Source organism: Danio rerio, chromosome 17 (genome assembly GCF_052040795.2).
Source record: "Danio rerio strain M-AB ecotype USA chromosome 17, GRCz13ab, whole genome shotgun sequence".
Classification (NCBI taxonomy): domain Eukaryota; kingdom Metazoa; phylum Chordata; class Actinopteri; order Cypriniformes; family Danionidae; genus Danio; species Danio rerio.
In genome coordinates this window covers 23,907,724-23,930,267 of record NC_141037.1, presented here as the reverse complement: position 1 = coordinate 23,930,267, position 22,544 = coordinate 23,907,724, and the positions used below count along the sequence as shown (strand labels likewise).

Sequence of the window (22,544 nt, the reverse complement as noted above, 5' to 3'; positions counted from 1 at the left end):
AGATGAAAAACATTCGTTCAATCTACAGTAAACTGATTAGAAGCCATTTTTGTAATTTCTGAAGCCCCTCAGTTGACTTCAGACTGCTAATTGACAACAAGACATGATATTAGGTACCTGAATGCATTCTCTCAATTATTATGGACTGGTGTGGTGGAGGCTGGAGAAAGTGGGAAGCCTGTGAGATTGCTAATGCCAGGCCACTTCCCATGGGGTTCTGCAATGACAACACACACATATTAGCTAAAACACTACCCATGTCTGATATAGAATATAAAGTAAACAAACAACACAAAGACCCTGACAGTAAAGTAAGCATTGTTTACACCATATTACCCACTTCTGCACAAACGTGTAAAAATTGAATTTAGAGTATTTTCAGTTAATAAAAGAGGACTGAACATTGCTAAATAATAAAGATTTAAAGATATAGTTCACACACAGGGTATATATACAAGAATCAGAGATTGAAATTCAATACCTTTTAAGCCCTTTTTTAAGAGTCTTTCCATAGTTTAGGACATTAATGCCACTTTAGGTTTCGACCGGTAACATTGTTTCAGAACATTTTAACTTACTGTATAAATAATAAACAGATTTTAAAAAAAAATCACCTATAAGGACACTGTATTTAGAAAACAGAAAAAAATTATATGTGCTATATTTAATGCTGTTTAAAATAATGAAATATTACGACTTAAAAACGATGTGCTTTTGTGAAATTATGCTACATGAAGCATACCTTCACCTAAACTGAAGTGTTATTCTTATAATGAATAAAAATACTAACTGACAATCTTCCACCAGGGGGCACCAATAGACCAGCAGGAGTAACGGTGTTGCCTTAGTTATTGCAGTAAACAAAACAGTGACGGCAAATCCAGCGAAAGATTTCATAATACTGCACCCCAATAGTCGCATATTAAAGTCAGGTAAACTTCAGCATAAAACAGGGCTACTCAATTGGCAGCCCACAGGCCAAACTTGGCCATCAAGGCAATTTGTTCTGGCCCTCAAAATAGTGTGACCAAAAACATCAAAAATACATTTAGTTCAGTTGGAAAAACGACCGCTATAGAAATGAAGTGACGTGCGTCTGTTCAATAGCTGCAGTAAAAGGCTTCGCAGAGCATGAGTTATCTAACATTAAGCGACTGGCGCGAGCAACCTAAAAAGCTTCTCAACGCCACATTTCTATTGTACATGACGAAACTGCTGCAATTAAACAAAGTTATGCCACCTGTGCGCTCGTTTAAAGTTCCGAGCTTATACATCAAGGCTTATACGCACGCACATTGGATTAACTATAGTAGCGGGCCGTTTATGTAATGCGCCTTTTCCGCGTGCAAGTTTGTTATTTCCAATGTAAGAATATATAACAATATGCGTGCGCAATCGGATCGACACCCTGTAGAAAACATCTCACACCATAGCGGTGAGAGTTGTGCGTGGCTTTCAGTGCAATGTAAACAAAAGATATGTTAGATGAAATATTACAAATTATTAAAATGATTAATGTATGTATGAACACAGATCAACAGTTCATTTAACTATTTACCTAATTAAAAGCTTAAACTTACATAAGACTTTAAATTAACATTACATTAGACCATATGTTAAAAATACAACATATGGGCTCTTATGCAGTTGTGTCAGCACTTATATTGCAAGCCATATTTCTCCGGCCTGTCATTTGGATGCTTTTCATGAACTGGCCCCCCATGACAAACTAATTGAACAGCCCTGGCATAAAACTTTACATTACATAATCAAAAATTATACTAAATTTAATACCTAGTAAATTAGCATTTTTGACCTAATGATACTTTTAAGGGCCTTAAATTTCTCTAAATTGATTTATCAACTTTGACACAAAAATAAAATAGCTTCCAACATCTTAAAAAAAAATCATATTTTTAGAAAAAGACTCAAATAAATAATGGAATTTTTTCTGGTGATTTTTCAGGACTTACGGGTTTCGCTTTCTGGTTGTTTTTATTCTGTGCTGAAAGGTTTACAGGTGGAGGATCAATGACAGATCCTGGGAAAAGCTGAGCCAGTTCCACACTAATGGCCGCCGACACTGCTTCATTGGGCGGGGTGAGTGGTGGCGTCATGAACAGCGGGGTGGTTTTAGGGGTGGGTGGGATGACGTCTGACGGGTGGATAAAAAAGCCTGGGGCTGAGGACGGGTTGGATGGCACAGAGTTGACAACGCCTGATGCTGCGGTGGCTGCTGCTGAGGTGGTCTGGTGAAGTTTGGCCTCCAGCTTGGCCTTCTGTTTCATAATACAACCAATTAAATAAACTCACAACTAGATGGAAAACAAATCAACATTACAATTAAGCAAGAATGTGACCTGTTGCTGGAGTTTTAGAAGCTGTTGCTGCTTCTCCTGGAGAACTTGAAGCTGCTGTTCGGCGGACACCATGGCGTGAGACAGAGACTGCAGGGCCACCTGTGCAGCCGAGCTCAGAGCAGTGGAGGCTTCGCCAACAGACCCAGCAGACAGCCCTGTCACTGTAGGCGTCACTCCAAATGTGCTCACTAAAACAAAATATATAGTACAGGGGTATAGAAACTATTTTATCACTAAAGATGTGGTTCTTCTTAGAAAAGAATCAAATTTGCTGAATTGTGGTTTGGTTTTGTAGTACAAAGAAAACAACTCAGCTAATTTGACCATACCTTAAACGTGCGGTCCATGATGACATGGTTGGTTGTAATATAAACAAGATAAGAGAAAGAGAAAAATGGGATATGTACCGGTGAACATACTTGCATCATCCCTCTCCACTCTAGTGCCGTCACTAGTGGAGACGCAAGTAAAGTGCAGAGGTTCAACTTCCAGCAGGCCAGTCAGAGCAGTGAAACTGCCCTCTGCCGCCCCGCTACTGTTCACCTTTCCATTACCTGACAATAGACACACAAAAAATATGCGTTTCATTTTTGTTTATTGATGAATAAAAGTGTGTGAAGGGGGAAGAATGTTCTGCCGAACCTGAGAGAATATCAGATAGGTCGATTTCATCCGACTGGACCCCGATGCCACTGCTGAAGGCATTCTTACAGGAAGACCCGCTCACCTCAAGGTCAAACAGTACTGGGTCAAAAGGAGACCCATACAGACCGTATCTGAAGAGAGGTGACCATTGCAAAAAAAACAATTATTTAAAACAATCACTTCTATGGGTTTACAAGAATGTGTTTGTGTATGTCTCGGATTAAAGCAGATTGGCTGACCTGGTTTGCAACAGCGCTTCCAATGGAGTCAGACGGTCCTGCAGCTGCCGAGAAACAGCAGTGAGCAGAGAAGCGCAAGCAGTACTGCAGCCGGCCAAGTCCTCATCTTTCACATAATTTAACAGGACAAAGTACCAGAACACAGATCCTGAGAGAAAAAGACAGTCTTTTAGCATGTTCAATATCTCTTGGGTCAATAGTTTTTGGTTGTTCTTTTAGCAAGGAAGTCTGTAGTTGAAATGTACTTTTTTAAATTAAAGAAGCCTGACAAAATTGCTTAATGGCTCACTGTGGTTTTTATTTATTTATTGAATAATGAACATAAGAAATTTTACTAAATCACTGAATTTCCAAATTCCTTAAAGACATAGACATGATTTGAATAGTTGTGTTAAAAAAAGTAAAGAGTAACAAAATAAATTAAAATAGGAAAATTAAAAATCACCTCCTGTGGCAGCAGCAGGCAAATAAGGCATATTATCCAAAAGCGCTTTAAACAGTGCCTGGCCAAAACCCTGCTGACCAGGGTCTCCTTTACCAGTACTGAAACAGAAGACATTCATCCATTAAACGTAATGACCGTAACATATTTACTAGTATAATAGTTCTCCACCAAAATTGAAGAACAGAAAAATAGACACAGAATCCAAACTCACCTAATACAAAGTGCAAGAAAGCGAGAGCATTTGTGAGCTATACTGCGCCCGGCCTCAAAGAAGCATGCCCTGATAATGTCCGTCAGACGTCTTCTGGTTTTGGTCAAAAGCCCCTCTTTCCCCTCTCTCAAACTAAAAGACAACAGATCATAACATCTCTTAGAAAAAGAGCAATGAAATAAAAGCCTGAGACTTAAAACACAGAGTCAGAGACCCACCTGCACGGTCCATTGGAGTAAACTCCAGCCAGCCAGCAGAGGATGTCCAATATGAGACTCTGACAGTGTTCAGAGCTCTGGCTGTCTTCTCCACGCTTACACAAACCTCTTAGCAGCTTTTCGTGGAGCTCAGGAAACTGAAGCATTGCACAGCGTTGCACTCTGGGAAATACAAGCAGAGACAGAAAGCACATTTAGACAATGAAAGATTTAAACAAAAGTCTGCATGAAGATGAAGTTGCTGAGACTTTTGTTCCAATATGTTGATGTATTTCTACTGAAAGTAAATATCGGTAAGGGGACAGGGCTTTCTTTGTGCACATCATTCGCTCGTAGCAAACTAATAGAGACTGATGTACCAGACATTTTGTTAGAAACACTCGTATGTTTGTTTACATATCACACTTTACATGTTTGTTTCTTGTTTGTTTATATGACTGCTATTTTCACTTATAGCACTTTATTTTTGAATTGCAATTTGAATACACTGGGAGGCCTTTAGAGATCGATGTGATCCAAGACCTGTGACGAGATAATGCCAACCATAGAGGACTTCCGTGTCCTGAGCTGATGCTCCATTGGTCATGGAGAGATGAGAGCATGAGACTGATTCCTGAAAGTCCCCAGTGACAGACGCGTCACCTCGTTGATGTTCATGGGCCAGCCTAAACACCCGTCGGTGACCTACTCACCTGCTCTTCAGAGTTCTGACTTTCAGCAGTGAAATTTAAACGAAACTGAACTGAACTTCAACTCTAAAATCTAGACTGACACTGTTTCAGTTTATTAGAACTTCTATGTTCAGCTGCTTTGACACAATCTACATTGTTAAAAGCGTTATAGAAAAAAGGATGAACTGAACTGATGTCAGCACAGCAAAAGTAAATGACTTTGAAGAATACCAAAACAAACTATTTTTTTTCAGAGGACAAACTTGCACAGATAATTGTTGACTTGACGAACAACAATGTGCACTAGAAAAAATTAATTATTTAAGTTTTGATTTAACATAACATATATCATTTGTTTTATTTATTGCCATATTAACAACAATTTTATGGCTTAATTGATAAATTTATAATTAAAAACACAAACACATAAATTAGATACGATTTTTAACAGTAATATATAATAAAAATTCTAAACATTTTCCTTGAATGAGTTTATTCCAGTAATTAAAAGCAGGACAGCCTAATAGAATATGGTTTAGAGTAATGGAAATTTTGCAGAACAAACACATTTTGACTTTACACAAACATTAAAAGCACAGCATCTGCCACTAAAGACATTTATAATGATACTGATTATTTCTATGATGTCTATGATTTTTCGAACTTTTGATTAATCAATGAAGACTCGAAGAAAAATATATTGTTTCCTCAAAAAACATTAAGCAGCAGAAGCATTTTCAACATTGATGATAAGAAATATTTTCTGAGCACTATAAACTATGTTAAAATGATTTCTGAAGGAACACGTGACAAGACTGGAGTAATGGTTTAAATAAAAAAAAAATCTGCTTTGCCATCACTGGAAATTTAAATAGTATACAGATTTAAAAAGTACAGCAATATTAATGTAAGCATAAAGAACATTTCAAAACCCAAACCCAAACTTTTAAATGTTAGCAAATAGTATTTACTTGCATCCCTTACCGTTCTTTGGGTACAGATGTTTTCTTAAATCTCCTGATTGTGACGGACACTTCTTGGAGCAAGTCACAGCCACGCAAGTTATCAGGCTTTTTAGGCACAGACTGAGGATCTGCCTTAGACGTGGATGCCTTTTCCTAATAAAAATAAACAGAGATTTAAAAAAAAAAAAAAAAAAAAATGTTTGTGGTGCTCTTTATTGGCTAGTCTTTTATTCCCACATAAAGTAAAAACTTTTATGAAGTAATGCAACAATACAGCCACTAGAGGTCTCTCCCAGCAACCATTACATAAATACATGGCATCACTGTTGCAGGAGTGTTTTGAAAGCACTCGAATGAACAAACTTAAAATGGCACAAAAGGCCAGTTTGAAAAGTCAGTGTGTGTGCTCTACCTTAGTTGCCTGAGCCCTTTGTAGCAAGGATGAGAGTGAGTGAGCTTTACTACTTTGTGGTTTGGCTGAGGGCATCCGCACCACCGGTCTTAAGCCCTCGTCCAGACCCTTATCACTCACTGCTTTAATGTGCACCAGGAATGAGCGATATTTTCCCCCTGCCATGCCTAGATAGAAGAAAAACAAAAAGGGAAAAAAAGTTAGCTGAAAAAAAGCTTACTTTCCTGTAATTACAAAGGAAGATTACAGTAGAATCTAAAAGTGTTTTTAATGTTTGCCTAAACAAAGAATAAAATTTACATTATATAACAATTTTTAAATGTGTAGTTTTCTTCCAAGCTCAAATGTTCATCATTTACTCTTCCTCAAGTTGTTGCAAAATCATAACCATTTAATTTATCTTCAGAACACAAATTAACTTTTTATACATTATTGAAAAAAAGCGCAACACTCTTTATGGAAAGTGTATTTGGCACACGACATTTGTCATTGAAATAACGCCACAGGTAGTTGGTAGATCTGTGTAAAAAAGGCCTGCCGCCACAGCTGTAAAATATCCTAGAGGAAAACTTAAATTTGTTTTCAATTTTAATTTAAATTTTAAAGACCTATGTTGGTTTTGAAGTACTTTCCAGGCCTTGTGTTTATATCTGAAATTCAAGTACTTTTAAAAACCGTGGGAATCCTGATAATTGCCAGACATAAATATAAGCTTATAAATATAATATAAGCTCAGATGAATGCATTTGCTTATAGATTTAAAAAGACCCAAACATGATGAGTAAATGATCAATTAGAAGGAGTGTTTTATTTTTAGAAATTTTAGAGTTTTTGTGTGTGTCTAATAAATAGGGCACTTTTTTTCTTCAGTCCAATATTGTACGCAGCTCTGCATTTGTTCAAATCTGTGTTTTGCTACTGGCAATCTGCTGGCACACTGCAGGATGGGTGGGAGCAGATGCTATAAATGGCTAGTGATGACTACTCAAGCGAACCTTTGAGGAGTTTGGGACTTGTAAGACTCAGCATCCCTGCGTGTCCAGACAGATCCAGTCCGCTGGACAACCACACCGGCCCACACAAGATATCATCTTTGTGCTCCTGCAGGAATGGACACAGCCGGTAACCTGAGAGAGATAGAGATATATTCTTAGAAAGTGCTGACAGTGCTGACAAGGGCATAACATGACTTAATCACAAACTTTATCCAAAATTTTTTAATGTAAAACTTTTAGATTCCTGAGCCTCTCTGAGAAGTTAGTTGAGAACAACCATTGAGACTCTTACCGGGAGATTCCTCTATATCCATGAATTGGATGTCCTCTGAGAAATCAAGCAGGTGTGGCTGTCCATTTTTCTCTCCATTTGAGTGCAGGACATGAGACAATGGAAAGACGATCTGCCTGTCCACTGCAGTCTCTGCAGAAATACAAAATATTCAGTTTGGACAAAAAATTCAAGCTGCAAAAACACTCACATTGTTTTTCAACAGTAAAATTTGCACAAAACTCAAAATTGCCTTTCAATTTACTCACCCTTAGAGTACTTGAGATATTGATTTTTTTTTATTCCTCCAGTAAAACATTCAAAAAAGATTTTAAAGAGCACCTATGACAAAAATCAACTTTTGGAAGCTGTTTGGACAGAACTGTGTGTATGTATAGTGTGTCCACTGTCATATTGGAGTGATAGAAACACAAGTCTCTTTTTTAATATTTACTTTTATGTTTTTTATGTTAAACTAGGATCCAAAAGGCAGTGTTTTTGAGGCCCAACGTAACGTACGAGTGTGGTTTTTCCCACCCACTGATTTGATTGGACATGCGTATACATGTTATTATGGACACCCGTCACAGAACATTTTTTGCAAAGAAACTGGAATTAAAACATATGCTGAAAGTCTCTGCGTGGACATTGTCATGGGTTTTTAAAACAATGTTTGTAATATAGACGCTGGTAATCAAAACTTAAATCTTAACCGCTATAATCACCACGGCCATGGTGTGTATACTGCCAACTGCATTTGTGTGAGTCTCATTTCAGAAAGTCTTGAACAGACTCCACCAAAAATACATCCAATAAACGTACTTGCTATTTTTGCATAGTGACATTTTTTTAGCTTATTTTCATTCCAAGTTTAAATGTTAGAATGTTCTTAACGAAAAGGGCACTGGGAATAGGACACAAACAGAAACAATGTTTCTACCAACAGCTCCAGAGGTGTAGTTGCAAGCATATAAGTTTGCGAAGCAGTTTGCGAATGTTTGTTGGAACGATGGATTTGGGAAACACCAAATCAACACCAAATAAAACTTGCAACCTTAGTTGCCAAAAGATGGTTTTCGGAAACGCACCCCTGTGCAAGAAACTGAATATTGCTCATTGACATGCACTTTTTTATATCCGGTTGGACCTCCTTTTCAGCTACAATGTTGTTCCACTGAATAACTAAAACCCTCACATGTAGGATGTCCTGAAATAAACTAACAGTGAATTTTCATTTTTGGGTGAACTATCCTTTTAAGAGTTGCATATTTGTTCTTGGACTCACCGTTAACTTTGCCCAGGCCTGGCGCTTTGTTTTTCAGCAGCGTGACCTGGATTTGTGGGATGTTAGTAATACTGCTGTTCAGCACAAACTTAAAGTCCACATGTCCTACCATGCAGGCTTTAGGCAGGACAAGCTCAAACACATGCTCATCCCAACTGGAGCTAGTAAAAGAAAGGGCAGTATTACACCTGATATGCAAAAACAAACACTGAAAGCTACTGATTTCCCGCAGAAATACTGACATAAATATCATGAGGAGCTGTATATGAATAGATACCTGTCACTCTGGAGTTTCCATGTGCGCGTGTGCTGTGCAGCGTCACCATGGTGCTGTTGGTGAAGGTGTTGTGGGTGCCGCCTTTGCTGCTGTTCCTGCTGCACCTCCACCCAGCAAGGGGGCACCGTTGCTGAGAAGCGTGGTGTGAGCGTTTCAAAACGTGTTAGTTCCACTAGAGAGGAAAGTGTCTCTACGGTCAATGGCTGGTCCACCAAGAGGTCAACTCCTGTCAACAGACACACGACTCACTGTGCTGTACATTTCCATGGCTATAATCCAAACCATTTTACTATTTGTGCGATTTACAAAGAAGCCATATGACACAATGAACAAAGAACCCAGAGAACAAATTCTCAGAAAGCAGACTGTGCATCAGCAGTTTTAAGCTCAATTCAGCATGACCAAATGATTTCTTACAGCTTCTATGTGATGTAGTAGAAGGGTCAAGAGAAGTAAACCATCAGTTTAATGTTATTTTAGACGGACATGCACACAAAAAATTGAAAACAGCCCATGTGTTGCTCACCTGTGATACCAGGGCTTGAAGGATTTGATGTGGGTTTTGCTCCATCCAGTAGCTGATCCGCCCTATTAGACAGGGGTCCGTCGACAAAAATGTCGGCGTCATCTATATCATCACACACACCTCCAATTTGAAGGAAATGAAGCTCTCCACCTTCAAAGTTTAAAGAAGCATGAAGTAACCAAGTGTTCTACCATCAGACATAAACCTTACCAGTCTTTAACAACCTCACAATTTGAACATTCATATTGATAGCACAGATGGAACACGTATATCTGGGGAAAAGGTCATATTGTTAATTGCAAATGAGTCTCAGTAACCGTGATGCCTGTCTAAATAAAATGACTGTAAAATAAATAGTGACTCAACAGAAAATGAAAGTAAAGACAAAGTGGAATTCCCCTACCCTCCCTTAAGAAAAAAAACACTCAGGTTTCCTTCATTAGCCACATATTTCAGGTAATAGAATGATAAAGGCTGATGATATAACAGGACAGTTCAAGAGATCTTGATTCTGTACTGAATTATATTTAACTGAACTAATCAAGAGATGAACACATATCATAAAATAGGCAGAGCGGACAAACACACTACACCTCAAATCCCCCAAGGTCAATTCTCAGTAATGCCAGTGTCACATGCTAGAGTGTCGGTGTGTCCAGCAAACTAAACTGAAAGAAACCATGAATCTCCATACCTTATATACCTTACAACCTTGTAAACCAAACATGTGTGCTGAATCACAAATGAATAGGCCAAAACGCAGTACAATGACTCACCTTTTGTGCAGGCACACAGACGGTCGGTGCCTGAGCAGTAGGTAACAGAGACGAAGGGGTCCACCTCCTCTGTCCCCTCTTTCTTCGCTGGCTCCACCTTGGCTAAAACCTCTAAAGTGGATAAGTCCAGAATCATGATGTAACCTGCCTGTGTAGTCACCACCAGGTGTCCTAGTCCAGCCACCTCTCCTCTCTTCTCCTTCCCAGTGGCTGATCCCAAGCTTGGACCAGCTGTAATTGTAGATGCCACTGTCCCCGTGCCATTTTTAAGCCCTGAAGGTGTTGACTCCTCAGAAGTTTCCTCTCCATCATCCTCTCTGCCATCCAGCACATCTGGTGGCAGGAGGAGGAGAGACGTGACGGCGTCCCGTGGGTCCCGAATCTGCTGCACCTTCACAGGTTCCTCTTCCAGGGTCACAATGCGAGTGGAATAATTCAACTTGTAGAGTGCGAGGTATCCACCGCCACCACTGCCCCCAAGAGGTCTGGAGGTATGGGGCTGTTGCTGATCAGGAGGGGGCAAGATGAGAGGGGTTTGCGGAGGAGAGGTGCCCGTGTGGGCATCATGACCATTGGCCAATGTCTGTCCTTTGCGATGGCCACAGAGAGCCGAGTGCAAGCGGTTGAGGGTGTTTAACACCTCCACCTGATTGATAGCGCTAAGAGACTCTACAGAGCACGGCTGAAGACCAACTAACAAGTGTAAGCCATCACTGCATGGTGTGATAGAGTCTACATACAGATTTTCTTCTTCCAGTGCTTTCGGCAACCGCAAACACTGCACTAGAGAGCCAGGCCGTGGAGCCACCGAGCTCCACTTTTCACCATCCAGAGGTCCAAGCCCAGCAGCTGCATCTGCAAACTGCTGAATGTAAGTGATGGGAGGGTCCTGCAGCAGCAGCTGCTCATGTGAGTCAAACTCCATCTCTATAATCTGTGGGACGGTAAAGCCCTCGTCATGAAGCCCTTTGCTCATCAGGTTGTTCATCTGGGTGAACACCTTCCCTGAAGACTTCTCATCTGCTTCCTTGATACTGTACAGGAGCAGTACAGGCATAGTCCTATGCACAGGGGCAGCTGGTGGTAAGTTTGGGGAGCCCAGGTCTGTTGAAGGGTTACAGGACTCAATCTCCATAGGCCCCTGGTCTGGCGCAAGCCCCTCAGGGGCAGCAGTCCTTACTGGGCTATCCATGGAGCGGCGAGATGGAGGAGGACCTAGTGGAGAACTAGCCGCTGACCGATAGCTTAGCAGTCCACCAGCCAGCAGGCAGGGAAAGGGAATGTTGTGATGTTCAGCTGGCCGATCCTTAGCTTTATCTGCTTTAGGGGGGCCCAGTGAATGTGGAGGATTGGCCCCCAGCTCCTCGAGGTCTTTAACTGTGTCCTCAAGAACACTGGCCACCACCTCCCACTGCAATTTCTCAGGCTGTTGTAGAACACTGAGAGCTGTGACTCCCAAACTCACCTCCATCGTCTCCTTCTGACCCAATGGGCCTGCACATACAGAAGGGGAGAGATCTATTAGTAGGATGTTAATAAAACAAAAAAAACAAAACATAGCAGCTAAATAATAAATAAACATTGTTAATACATGAAAATAAATGTTTTACCTGTAACTGACTCTGATCTGGAATGCTCTTCACTGTCTGAGTCCTCTATCTGGTCATCACTATGTACAAAAACACACACACACACACACAAAAAAAAAATCAATCAAGACAACAATAGTCTTAAGATGACTTACTAAAATTATGAATATGTGGGATTAGAACCTGTCCCCCTCTAGTTTGGGTAAGTCAGAGCAGCATGTGGCCTCCTCTAGCCATGAGAGTGTGGGTCTGCGTAATTCGGTGCCTGTGAGATTTTGCTGTTCGCTCCCAGACAGGATCAACTGCCTAAGGATGGCTGGGTCATACGGGTTCACCTCAAACTTTAAATGCACCTGTACACATAAAAAAACATGTAAATCTAGTGAAGAGATTTAGGTGTACAGTTTCTTTCTTACCACATTTAGAGATAAACAAAAAAACACCTTCATAAGCTTTGAAACATCCCAGATGCAAATCTTCCCCCTTTTGGTTGCTGTTGCAAGAAAATGAGGGCAGCTTCCAAACCCATAGCACACGATTTTATCCGAACCATCTGCACTGGGAAACTGGGCAGGGCTTGTGGCCAAGGTGACGGACAGTGGAACGTTTTGTGTATGCTCTCCTTTCACAAATGGACAGTTGGGTGAATGCCGCTCATGCTCAGACCTAAAGAAGCAATAAAATATTAGTGGAATTCTTCATACCAAGAGAGTTCCCTCAGCTTTAGGCATTTGTTAGGGTATGTTTATTTAAATCTTTTTATAGCACCATGTTTTTTGCAGTGTCAGTGAGTTTGACATAGCAGGCTGTGATTTAATGGGATGCTTCTCACCAGGGTTCATCTGTAGGTTCCCAGCACACTAAACACACACTGCAGGTGAAGCACATGGCCCGGTCATCACCTGTCGATGCAGGCTACAAGAAAAACTAAAGTTTTAGTCACTAGGCAGCTAAAAAAGCCCAGTTCACAGTCATTATATAGCCAACAAAACATTTCAGCAAACTACAACTACAAAGCCAGAAAAAGTCAAAGAATCACACACACTGGCTGTGTTTTGCTATTTAAGATCCTCATTTCCTATTTTAACTTTTCAGGATGAGTCTTAAATGCAACTTTGCTTCATAATTCATCATGTTTTTCCATTTCTGTCTTTAAATCCTAAACTAGCAAAATGTCTCTTTGCCATGGCATCCCCCTTTCATCCAAAACACAGAGGCACTGTTCTCTCCTCGTTCTGTTCAGTTGGCATGACAACAGGGAACATGGGTGAGGGAAGTAGTGTGGTATCCTTGGTTACCAGCACAGTGCAACCCTTCTTGGCATGCTTGGTGACTCAAAGACAGACAATACATCAGGTACCACAGCATCACAGGGAATTCCCAGAGATCATAGTAAATCCGAAAGCAAAACATTTTGAAAATGTCTACTGCACACATTAATCAGCGTGAATGATTCATGTCTGTGGTCTGAATGAATTAAAAAAATATATTTTACTTTCATTCTAAACACAGTTGGCCTGATTTCACTTTCAAATGGGGATACAATTGTGCTTTTTAAATTCAGTCAGTGGCCTTCATTTACACAGCAAAAAAGAAACCGAAAATGAATTGAAAAGAAAAGAGACCCTGAGAAGGTGAAAGGAGAGAAGAATCAAAGCCATAAGGGATGACACAAACCTGGTGATAAAATCCTGCCTGGGCCATGGGATCAGGCTGAGCCCACCTGTAGCCAGAATGAGGCCATGATGTGAATGTTTCTCTCCGGTTGGCTTCACTATACATCAAAGACCTGTAAATAAATCACACACACACACACACTTAAGTCAAATCAAATATTTGGTAGTAAAGTGGCCCAAACAACTAAACTTATGCAGACATAAAAACCAGTACACATCTTCCCATTTAATATAATAAAAACTTTCTGTAGAAAGGATGGAACATGCTTGCACACATTAAACACACCACAGTGAATACAGCGATTACCAGGGGGTTTGGTCTGGGTAGTTTCTAGAGACTTTTTTTTTTACTGAAACAAGCCACAAAACCGATCCTACAAATCTTAGTGATGTACTTGTCAGTGTTGGGCAGTGTCTAGTAAGGCCGGTGTCAAGCCGATGAAAGTAAATCCATATGATGTTGAGAATGAAGATTTCTTCTTCCTGTTTTATGGTGGTCGACAACAAACTTTTTGGTGCGTTACTGCCACCTCTCGCTCTGGTCAGTGACGTAGCAAACCAATTAGGCTAACATGAGAAAATTGCTAGATGGAAAGATGACCGAGGTGGAAGAGTTATTTCTGAAGCAGGATTCCTCGTGACCATGCCTCAAGTAGTAAATGTTAAGATGCAATACCATTAATTTACGATGGATGGATGGATAATTCATTAATGAAGAATTGTAAATATATATATACACAATATGATAATTATTTCCTAAATATTTTCCTTTACTATAAATTACTATAATATTTTTAATGTGCGACACCTCATTTTATTGTTTTTTTGTGTGTGTTTGCTGTTATATGCTATACTTTGTTTCTGTTTAGTAAAATTTTATTTGCAGTAAATAATGGAACTGAACAATTATGCCTCATTTGTTTTATTGACAGTTTTATTGATCACTAAGATACGATTGACTTGGATTTAAGTTGCTTCGATTTGAAAATGAAAATTGCATAAAAAGCTTAGATGTAGCTAAGCTACTTTTGCCAAGTAGTTTTTAGCTTAGCTTGCTACATTTCCCAGAGGGTAGCTAATGGCTTAGCTCACTATATTTTTCAAGTAGCTTGCCCAACACTGGTACTGGTTTAAAGATGGGTCAAAATAAATTTGTTTCTGGGGTTTGAAACGGAAAATTGAACATTTTAGAAAAGTTTGCTCTGTCTAGTTAGGCAAACACCTTTGAACTACCATTGATCTGTTGTGATTGCATAAAGGTTAAATGTGACATGCAGTTACCTATCTACAGAGCGTCCGGGTCCAACACCCAGTTCTGGCCTGCCACTTGGCAAGAGGTAGGAGAGTCTGTCCATGACTGAAGAGGCCACCGATAAGGCTGCCACATTCTGATTCAACTTTTTCAGCTCGTTCACGATGGCATTCGTTACCACCTTCAGCACGTGATGAGGGAGATGGAAGGTCACGGTTGCCCACTGGAAAGAGATCAAACATTTTAATGGTTCAAATATTAAAACATGAAAAGTGTTTAATACCTGCAAAAGCTTGGGCTAGATTCCTTCTGCAAGGTTTATTGCTCAAATCATAACTTTTTATAGCTGTTCACATTTGTATTGAATGTGGTATTATATTATAATATAATATATGGGTCAGACTTTACAATAAGGTTTCATTAGTTCATATATTTACTAATTTTGAACAATACAGCATTTATTAATCATAGTTCAACATTTACTAATGCCTTATTAAAATCCAATTTATGCTTGTTAACATAAGCTAATGCACCATAAGTTAACACAAACTAACAATGAATAACTGTATTATCATTAAGTAACATTAACTAACATGAACAAATACTGTAAACATGCATTGTGCATTGTACAACCAAATACACCCCAAAACGAATACAACCTTATTGTAAAGTGTCACCAATATATGATCAGATTTCCATTGTGGTGTTCATGGTCCAAACCTAAACCACAATTGGACAAGGAAAACTACGCCCAGAACAAATTAAACAGTTTGTTTAATATTATTATTATTGACAGTTTCACAGACAACAGTGGTGTATTTTAGAATCTACAAAATGGGGATTTTGCTAGTACTAGTGTGCATGTCAATGCCTGAAACATTAAGAGTGTTATTAAGTTGAAAATACTGATACATTATGATCCATAATAACAATTTCGCAATTTTTATCTGGCTCAGTCCAAACCCTCACAGGAAAGCAGATTTGAATTTAGCAGCTGATCACTCAACACCCTGAAAGTCCCAATCACACCAGTGTGATCATTTGCTACAGAAAACAGCAAAGACAGACCAAACTGCATTCAAGGTAAATGAGCAGTAAGAGGAGTTTGTAGTATATTGAAGAGGATGTTTGTAGTATATGCCAGGGCAATAAAATAATACATTTGTCTATGTAAAAATAATAAAAATAATAAAAAGTCGCATGGATCCAGACACAACCGCTCACAAATTTAATACTACATAAGAAAGCGGTATAAATCAGAATTAAAATAATCAGAATTCATGCAGCTTGTGCTGTTTACACTGTCATGACAAAAACAGATGAGCCACGTATGTTCACAAAATCAGACTTGGGCCACATCTGGCTGCAGTGTGAATGTACACTCCTTTAATAATTTTTTTTCAAGCTTAGCTGCCTTTCAGACCAAAGTGTCTAAGTATTTTTCCAAACTGAAATGTCTGAGCAAGTCTAAACAAGCTTGTTCACATGCATAGTGAGTTATTTGAACTTTCACTCTCATTTAAACTTCAGAAACCCATCTGATGTTCAAACAACACATGAAACAACCTGATACCAAATCTGTACTCTTTCCAAGAGCCAGGAAAGTTCCAGAATCCAGCGCAGCGCTCTGATAGGGGTCAATGGAGAGCTGAGTGAGAAATCCATCACTGAAGCTGACCATCATTGTTACAGCAGTGCAAACTGGATGTAGGCCAAATTAGGAGGAAAAAAAGGGTGTGTGGATGACTACACAAGGGAACACTGCGCTTCGTTTTAGCACATGGGGCTGATGCTGTGGTCCACTGCGAAAAACTGCATGAACAGGACTGCAGTAATATGCTGATGGCTTGGAGGATGCAAGGGAGAAACATGTCGTCATTAATAACTGCAGAAGCCCATTTAGTTAAAGCCTCATAAAACAGCACTGACCTAGGATTGTTTCTGTCCCTAGATCTGAATGAATGATTTGTGTATAAATGGGGAATCCCAGATCAGCATTCATGTGGGATTCCTGTAAACACACCATGCAAATAAAAGGGGCAGCAGACTGCCAGTGTGATAAGCAATACTCTTGTTTTCTCATTACAGAGATGTGATCAGCACATGCTATACACACAAGAGTAAAGAAAGCTCTGCTCTTTGTACACGTGTTTGCATCTGATACAGAGACTGCAGTAATGAGAGCTCAAGATCAGCCCAAGATTAAAGGACAGTGAATGTCAAAGAGAACGAGAGACAGAGAGAGAGAGAGAATTGGAAAAAAGACAGAAAGCAGCAGAAATAAGTAACAAAAAGAGATTAGGAAATAAAATGACAAATCAAAGTATTATATATTTTTCCTAGATTTTACTAACCTAATTCATTATATATTTAACGTTTTATTTATCATTTTATTTAATTATATACAGTTTAAGTCAGCTTTTGTACAGCTTTTATTCATATATTTTAGCCAAAATAAAACAAATAAGATTTTTCCAGAAGGAAAAATATTATTAGACTTACTATGAAAATTCCTTTGCTCTGTTAAACATCATTTGGGAAATATGTAAAAAAAAAAAATAATAATAATAAAATTTAAAAAGGGGCTAATAATTCTGATTTTATTCTTATATACATTTATATACACATTTTTTATTTGCTTGTTTATATTTTTAAATATACTTATTTAATATATTTTTGTTGACTTTTGCTTTTGTCGTTATTGTGCAATTTTGGTATTGCTTTTCACTGATACATTTAGAAGAATTTATTTGTATGCCCTTGTACAAAATCTGTTATAAAATCAAATTAACATTTATATCTTAATATCAAGCATACGGTGACAGTTACTTTGTATGCTAATAAAAGCTTTTTAAACTTCATTTATTTTTGTAACCTAATCTAAAATGAAGACTATTTATGCTTTAAAAATCCCTCATAAATGAAAATTAAAGGCTCAGTTATATTCTAAACAGGAAAAAAATAAATAAATAAACGGCTCTATTAATTTCTGTTCAATTGAAGACACAAATGAAACTAATCAAATGAAAAATAAATCTTTGCAATCTTAACTAAAACAAATTACTGTACAGTTTAAAAACATCACTAAATAACATTGAAATTTTGTAACAATGCATTGTTAAATTATTATATTGTTGTTTTATCCCATTTTAATATTATTAGACATTCCTGTTATTTGGCATTGTTTAAACTTCAGTCATTTTACTTTTTAGATAAGATCGCAAAGATCTATTGTTCATTTGACGTTTATTAGGAATTAATGAAGCATAAATAGTCCTCACTTTAGATCGGGTCACAAAACTGGATGAAGTTGAGTTATTAAAGCATTTATTAACAGAAACTAATAACTATTACTATATGCCTGAATAATCAAATATATAAATGTTGATTTGAATAGTTTATTGATCATTTACTATATATGATCGTTATTTATGATCTTAAAAACACCCATCTGCTCTTAAATACAAATGATTTCTAAATAATGCAATACTAAATTTTTATTCTTGAAATATTAATCAGTAAAAAAGTATGAAAGAACTATTAAGCGCATCTTACATGCAGTGGTGGATTTAGTGATTTGGGGGTCCCAAGCAGTTCCAGCAATGGGGCCAAACAGTCCAAAATGCATGACTGGTACATTTTATCTATTCAATTATTTCATTTTGTTATAATGAAGCAAAACTATTATGACAATCATACTAAAAGGCAGAAAACTATCTATAAATAAATCTTTTTTTTATCTAAAGCATATTGTCTCTCTTCACAAACAAATTCCCACCAAATCCATGCGTCATCTCTTTGCATCCTTACAGTAGCAGTCAGCAGCACAGTGCGTATAAAGACTGAAGGAGTATTAATATGTCTTCAGCTCTGGCAGACTTGAGCAGCACAGGTGCATTAGAGGGAGTCTTTGATCATCCTCCTGTTACTGCAGGGCTACTGATACACCAGTGAGCTCTGCGGCAGCGTTGTGTGTGTGAGTCTGCACAGATCAGCCACTTGAAGGACCAGCCTCATCAATAATCTATATGCTGTAAAGCTACATGACTCAACTATTCTTGCTTATTAACAAACAAACACAGTCAGATTGCATTACATCAGCAAACATGTCACCGCGTGCACACACACACACACACTGTGCTGGAAAGCTTTTAATCTGATTTTATGGGGTCCTCGAATTCAAAAAAGAAAAAGTAGCCGCTCAAAGGTCTGCAGTCCTGAAACATGAAGCCAAATCCCAGCACTGCACAATAATGAATAGATGGGCAATACTACAATGTGTGTGCGCGTGGGTGTGTGTGTGTATGGGGATACCACAATTAAGGATGCCCCCACAATTATAGCAATACATTACATTTTGATTTTATTTGGACATTTTATGTTTGGTCCCCATAAGAAAAATGGCTCAGAGATCACACAGAAAGAAGTAATTTATATTAAAACAATTTTAAAATGCTATTATATTAAAACCAATTAAAAATGCTTTTCCTGTGAGGGCTGGAATTTAGTGGAAGGGGGATAGAAAATACAGCTTGTACAGTATGAAAATCATTTATCATTTTTCATAATGTAAAATCATTACAGTATGAAAACAATCTATGGGAAGTCCCTATAAAAACAGTTTTGGAAAACTTTTATTTAGCATTTATATGTTGCCTCTTGTACAAATCTTACAAAAAAAATTGTATTCAGATCTATATTAGTACCACTCCTAATCTATCTGCCTCAATATCGACACTTACTGTCTGCTTGGTGAAAATTAAAGCCTGGATATAACAAAAATAGCTCAAATTAAATAGCTCTAAAACTGAGATTTAGTTGATTGGCACTACATCTGCTCTTAACAGGTGTAGTAATTTTACTTTAACAGTTAATGCGTCTCTATTGGCCTGTTTGCACTGAGTGGTACAGTACGGTATGGGTCACCTTCATCTGGCTTGTGTTTCCACTGCCATAAGGGGACCAATCTTGCTCAAAGAAATGGCAAAGTAAAGCTGGTCACTCACATATCATGAGAAGCAAAAATAAATACTGGTATATAATTGTTCATTACTAACCTTTCTATGAACATGATTTGATTATAACTGTTATATACAATAAATAAATGCAACATAAATGAACACATACAGACTCTTAGTCTCTAATATGTTACCAATTAAAGAAAAACTACACACAGCATACATTTAGTCCTTATTTGGGTTCAAAAAAAGGACGCAGCATATAGCCCACAGTCAGTGTAAACCTCTCATCTGTATCTTTAATCCTTACCAGCACATGTAACCTCATGTTAGAAAGCCATTCCACCATTCCCATTTCATAATAGTCCAAAAAGAGATGATAATAGTTAAACATGGCTGTTTGTTCATGTTTTAAGTTGTTTAAAGGATTTTTTTGGTTATTTGTTTTTTGGGCTTCGCCTTTGTTTTGTCATGATTCACTCTTGCGTTTTTCCGTTTCTGAAAGGATCAGATGTCAGAAGCACTTCAATAATTACGCGCATGTTATTATCATCAGCTCAAGAAGTTCATTATTTCAAATATAGTAAGCGAGAAAGCGAAACTGCTCACGCTTTAGATGGCCTTGTAAACAAAAACAGGGCACAGGGTAGATTTCGCTCTTCTTCTTGACTTTGTGGCTGTTCATCAAGACGACTATAAGATTTGTTTAAGTTCGGGTCGACCATGGCTTTTTAATATATGTATATATTTTTATGGTGTAATGTCTCGCTGTGTATATAAAAATGTTGCTGCCTCTGTCTTCATGCTTCTGGGTTGTGCAAGAGCTAGTGATGTGTCTCTGTAAACCAATATCGTTCAGTAGCATGTCTTGCTTAGCCTTTTGGTACCCTTTTGTTATGCTACCGTTTGGAAAGGGTACCAAAAAAAGGGGGTACAGTATGGTTCGCTTTTTGGTACCTTTTGACAGTGAAAATGGCCGCAAAAGCGTCCTGAACCATAATATACCACTCAGAGGAAATGGGTCATATTCTGACCTTCAACGCAGGTGCGTAATCTTGGTGTACTTTTTGATGCTCAACTTACTTTAAAACCCCATTTTAAACACTTAAAAAGTACTGCTTTTTTCACCTACAAAATATCGCAGCCCATCCCTTTATCACGCCTCATTTAGATTTTTGTAATTCTCTGTTTGGGTGTTTGCCAGCCAATTCTCTTAGGACATTAAAATATATTCAAAATTCAGTTACACGTGTGTTGATACGTCGTCTAATTCTCACATTAACCCTGTACTTCAACAGCTACACTGTCTACCCGTTAAGTCATGCATTGTTTTAAATCCTTGATTTTAACATATAAAGAAGTTTGTGATTCAGTTCCCAATTATATTTATGTTTTGGTGTCTGTATCTTCTTCTTCCAGCTGTTTGCACTCTGCTTCGGGTATTACTTTGTTTCCGTCTCGTTGCAAACTCAGCACAATAGGAGGTAGGACATTCTCTTACCATGCACCCAAATTATGGAATGCTCTACCAACAAACATCAGGAGGGCCACTTCCCTGGACTGTCTTAAGAAATTACTTAAAACTCACTTTTTTATTTAGTATTGCTTTTAATCTATGAGTTTTTGTCATTTTTAATTATCTGTGTTTTAATATTTTATGTTTCTCTATTGTGTTTTTTTTTTATTCTGAGTCAGAGAAAAGAGCATTATAAGCAAAACTTATTAATATTAAATAAAAAATGGAAAATGGAAAATGCATTGTGACCATTGTTTTAGTTTACATCCCTCAAAATGGTCAATATGAAAGCCCATTTCAGCTTAAGAGGAAAACCGGTATTTGTGAAACAAAGTTCCAAATAGTAATCCAAATGTTAGGTTTTAAATTTGTAATGTGAGAATTCAATTCATATAGTGACACAGTCAATCACCCAAAAAACAATATAATAAAACAAGTTCAAAATTGTGATGCATTTCATTTGTGATATACTGTCAGTTTTGATTTGACTAAGTTTAACTGTAAACTGTTACCATAACGCAGCTAATGCAAAGATCATGAAAAGATAATTATGAGAACCAAAAAAAAAGCACAATTTTGACTCTAAACAGTGAGAGAAAAAAAAAAAAAAAGGTGTGTTTGACCTTTAGTAAGCTAGGCTGATTATTCATTAGGCTATTTATATTTCCTACACTTTGTACTTCTCGTACAACTCTGCAATTCCAAAAAGCTTTTAATGATAAGAAGAGTTGAGATGACTCATCCGTCTTCCCATTGGACTCACCTTTGCCACTTTGTGATTGGCTGCTGTCTCATGTGAGGTATTCTCCAGGCCTTCTTTTAGCTGGGTGAGAAACAGGTCGTAGCCCTCTGTGTTTGAAACATCCACCTTCTCCATGCATGCATACAGCATCTGCTGGGCCTACCGGAATATAAGAGGAACATTTTATTTCATGGTTACCGCCTTTTAAATTTCAGACACAATATAGATGTGCAAGCCATTCATCTAAACACAAAGCAGAGAACTCATAGGAATAGTGTTGAACATCACACTCAATCCAATTGCACCACATCATTTCTGTATTTCCTCAATTGGATATTAGAATATATAGTGGATATCTGATCTAAAAGGACCAGTTGTATAGTAGGGATGGGGCGGTATAAGAGTCTGAGAGTTTGATAACAGAAAAAAACAGTACAAAAACAGTATAATAGTATTTATAATATGTAATGGTGATTACTGCTCTAAAATATGTTCTTTTTTAATGTCTGGGTAAA

The 22,544-nt window shown here is 38.0% G+C and overlaps 1 protein-coding gene across 28 annotated transcripts in view; it reads right to left on the bottom strand.

Annotated features, from left to right (window-relative positions):
• Positions 1-22,544, bottom strand: part of birc6 (baculoviral IAP repeat containing 6) — a 156,234-nt gene that overhangs the window by 116,304 nt on the left and 17,386 nt on the right. For 14 of the 28 annotated variants that reach the window (XM_087290400.1, XM_087290404.1, XM_087290420.1 and 11 more), the window contains exons 3-26: positions 22,051-22,188; positions 14,843-15,036; positions 13,563-13,674; positions 12,718-12,800; positions 12,329-12,551; positions 12,069-12,238; positions 11,907-11,965; positions 10,297-11,790; positions 9,521-9,670; positions 8,995-9,220; positions 8,718-8,878; positions 7,454-7,585; positions 7,162-7,293; positions 6,167-6,333; positions 5,774-5,907; positions 4,119-4,280; positions 3,901-4,032; positions 3,690-3,787; positions 3,245-3,392; positions 3,003-3,136; positions 2,768-2,914; positions 2,361-2,548; positions 1,974-2,279; positions 118-217 (exon numbers count right to left, since the gene is read on the bottom strand). In XM_087290400.1, the coding sequence (XP_087146526.1) occupies positions 118-217; positions 1,974-2,279; positions 2,361-2,548; positions 2,768-2,914; positions 3,003-3,136; positions 3,245-3,392; positions 3,690-3,787; positions 3,901-4,032; positions 4,119-4,280; positions 5,774-5,907; positions 6,167-6,333; positions 7,162-7,293; positions 7,454-7,585; positions 8,718-8,878; positions 8,995-9,220; positions 9,521-9,670; positions 10,297-11,790; positions 11,907-11,965; positions 12,069-12,238; positions 12,329-12,551; positions 12,718-12,800; positions 13,563-13,674; positions 14,843-15,036; positions 22,051-22,188 (4,990 nt within the window). The remainder of the gene's footprint in view (positions 1-117; positions 218-1,973; positions 2,280-2,360; positions 2,549-2,767; positions 2,915-3,002; positions 3,137-3,244; positions 3,393-3,689; positions 3,788-3,900; positions 4,033-4,118; positions 4,281-5,773; positions 5,908-6,166; positions 6,334-7,161; positions 7,294-7,453; positions 7,586-8,717; positions 8,879-8,994; positions 9,221-9,520; positions 9,671-10,296; positions 11,791-11,906; positions 11,966-12,068; positions 12,239-12,328; positions 12,552-12,717; positions 12,801-13,562; positions 13,675-14,842; positions 15,037-22,050; positions 22,189-22,544) is intronic. The other 14 variants (XM_087290403.1, XM_087290413.1, XM_087290417.1 and 11 more) reach the window with 2 other exon arrangements.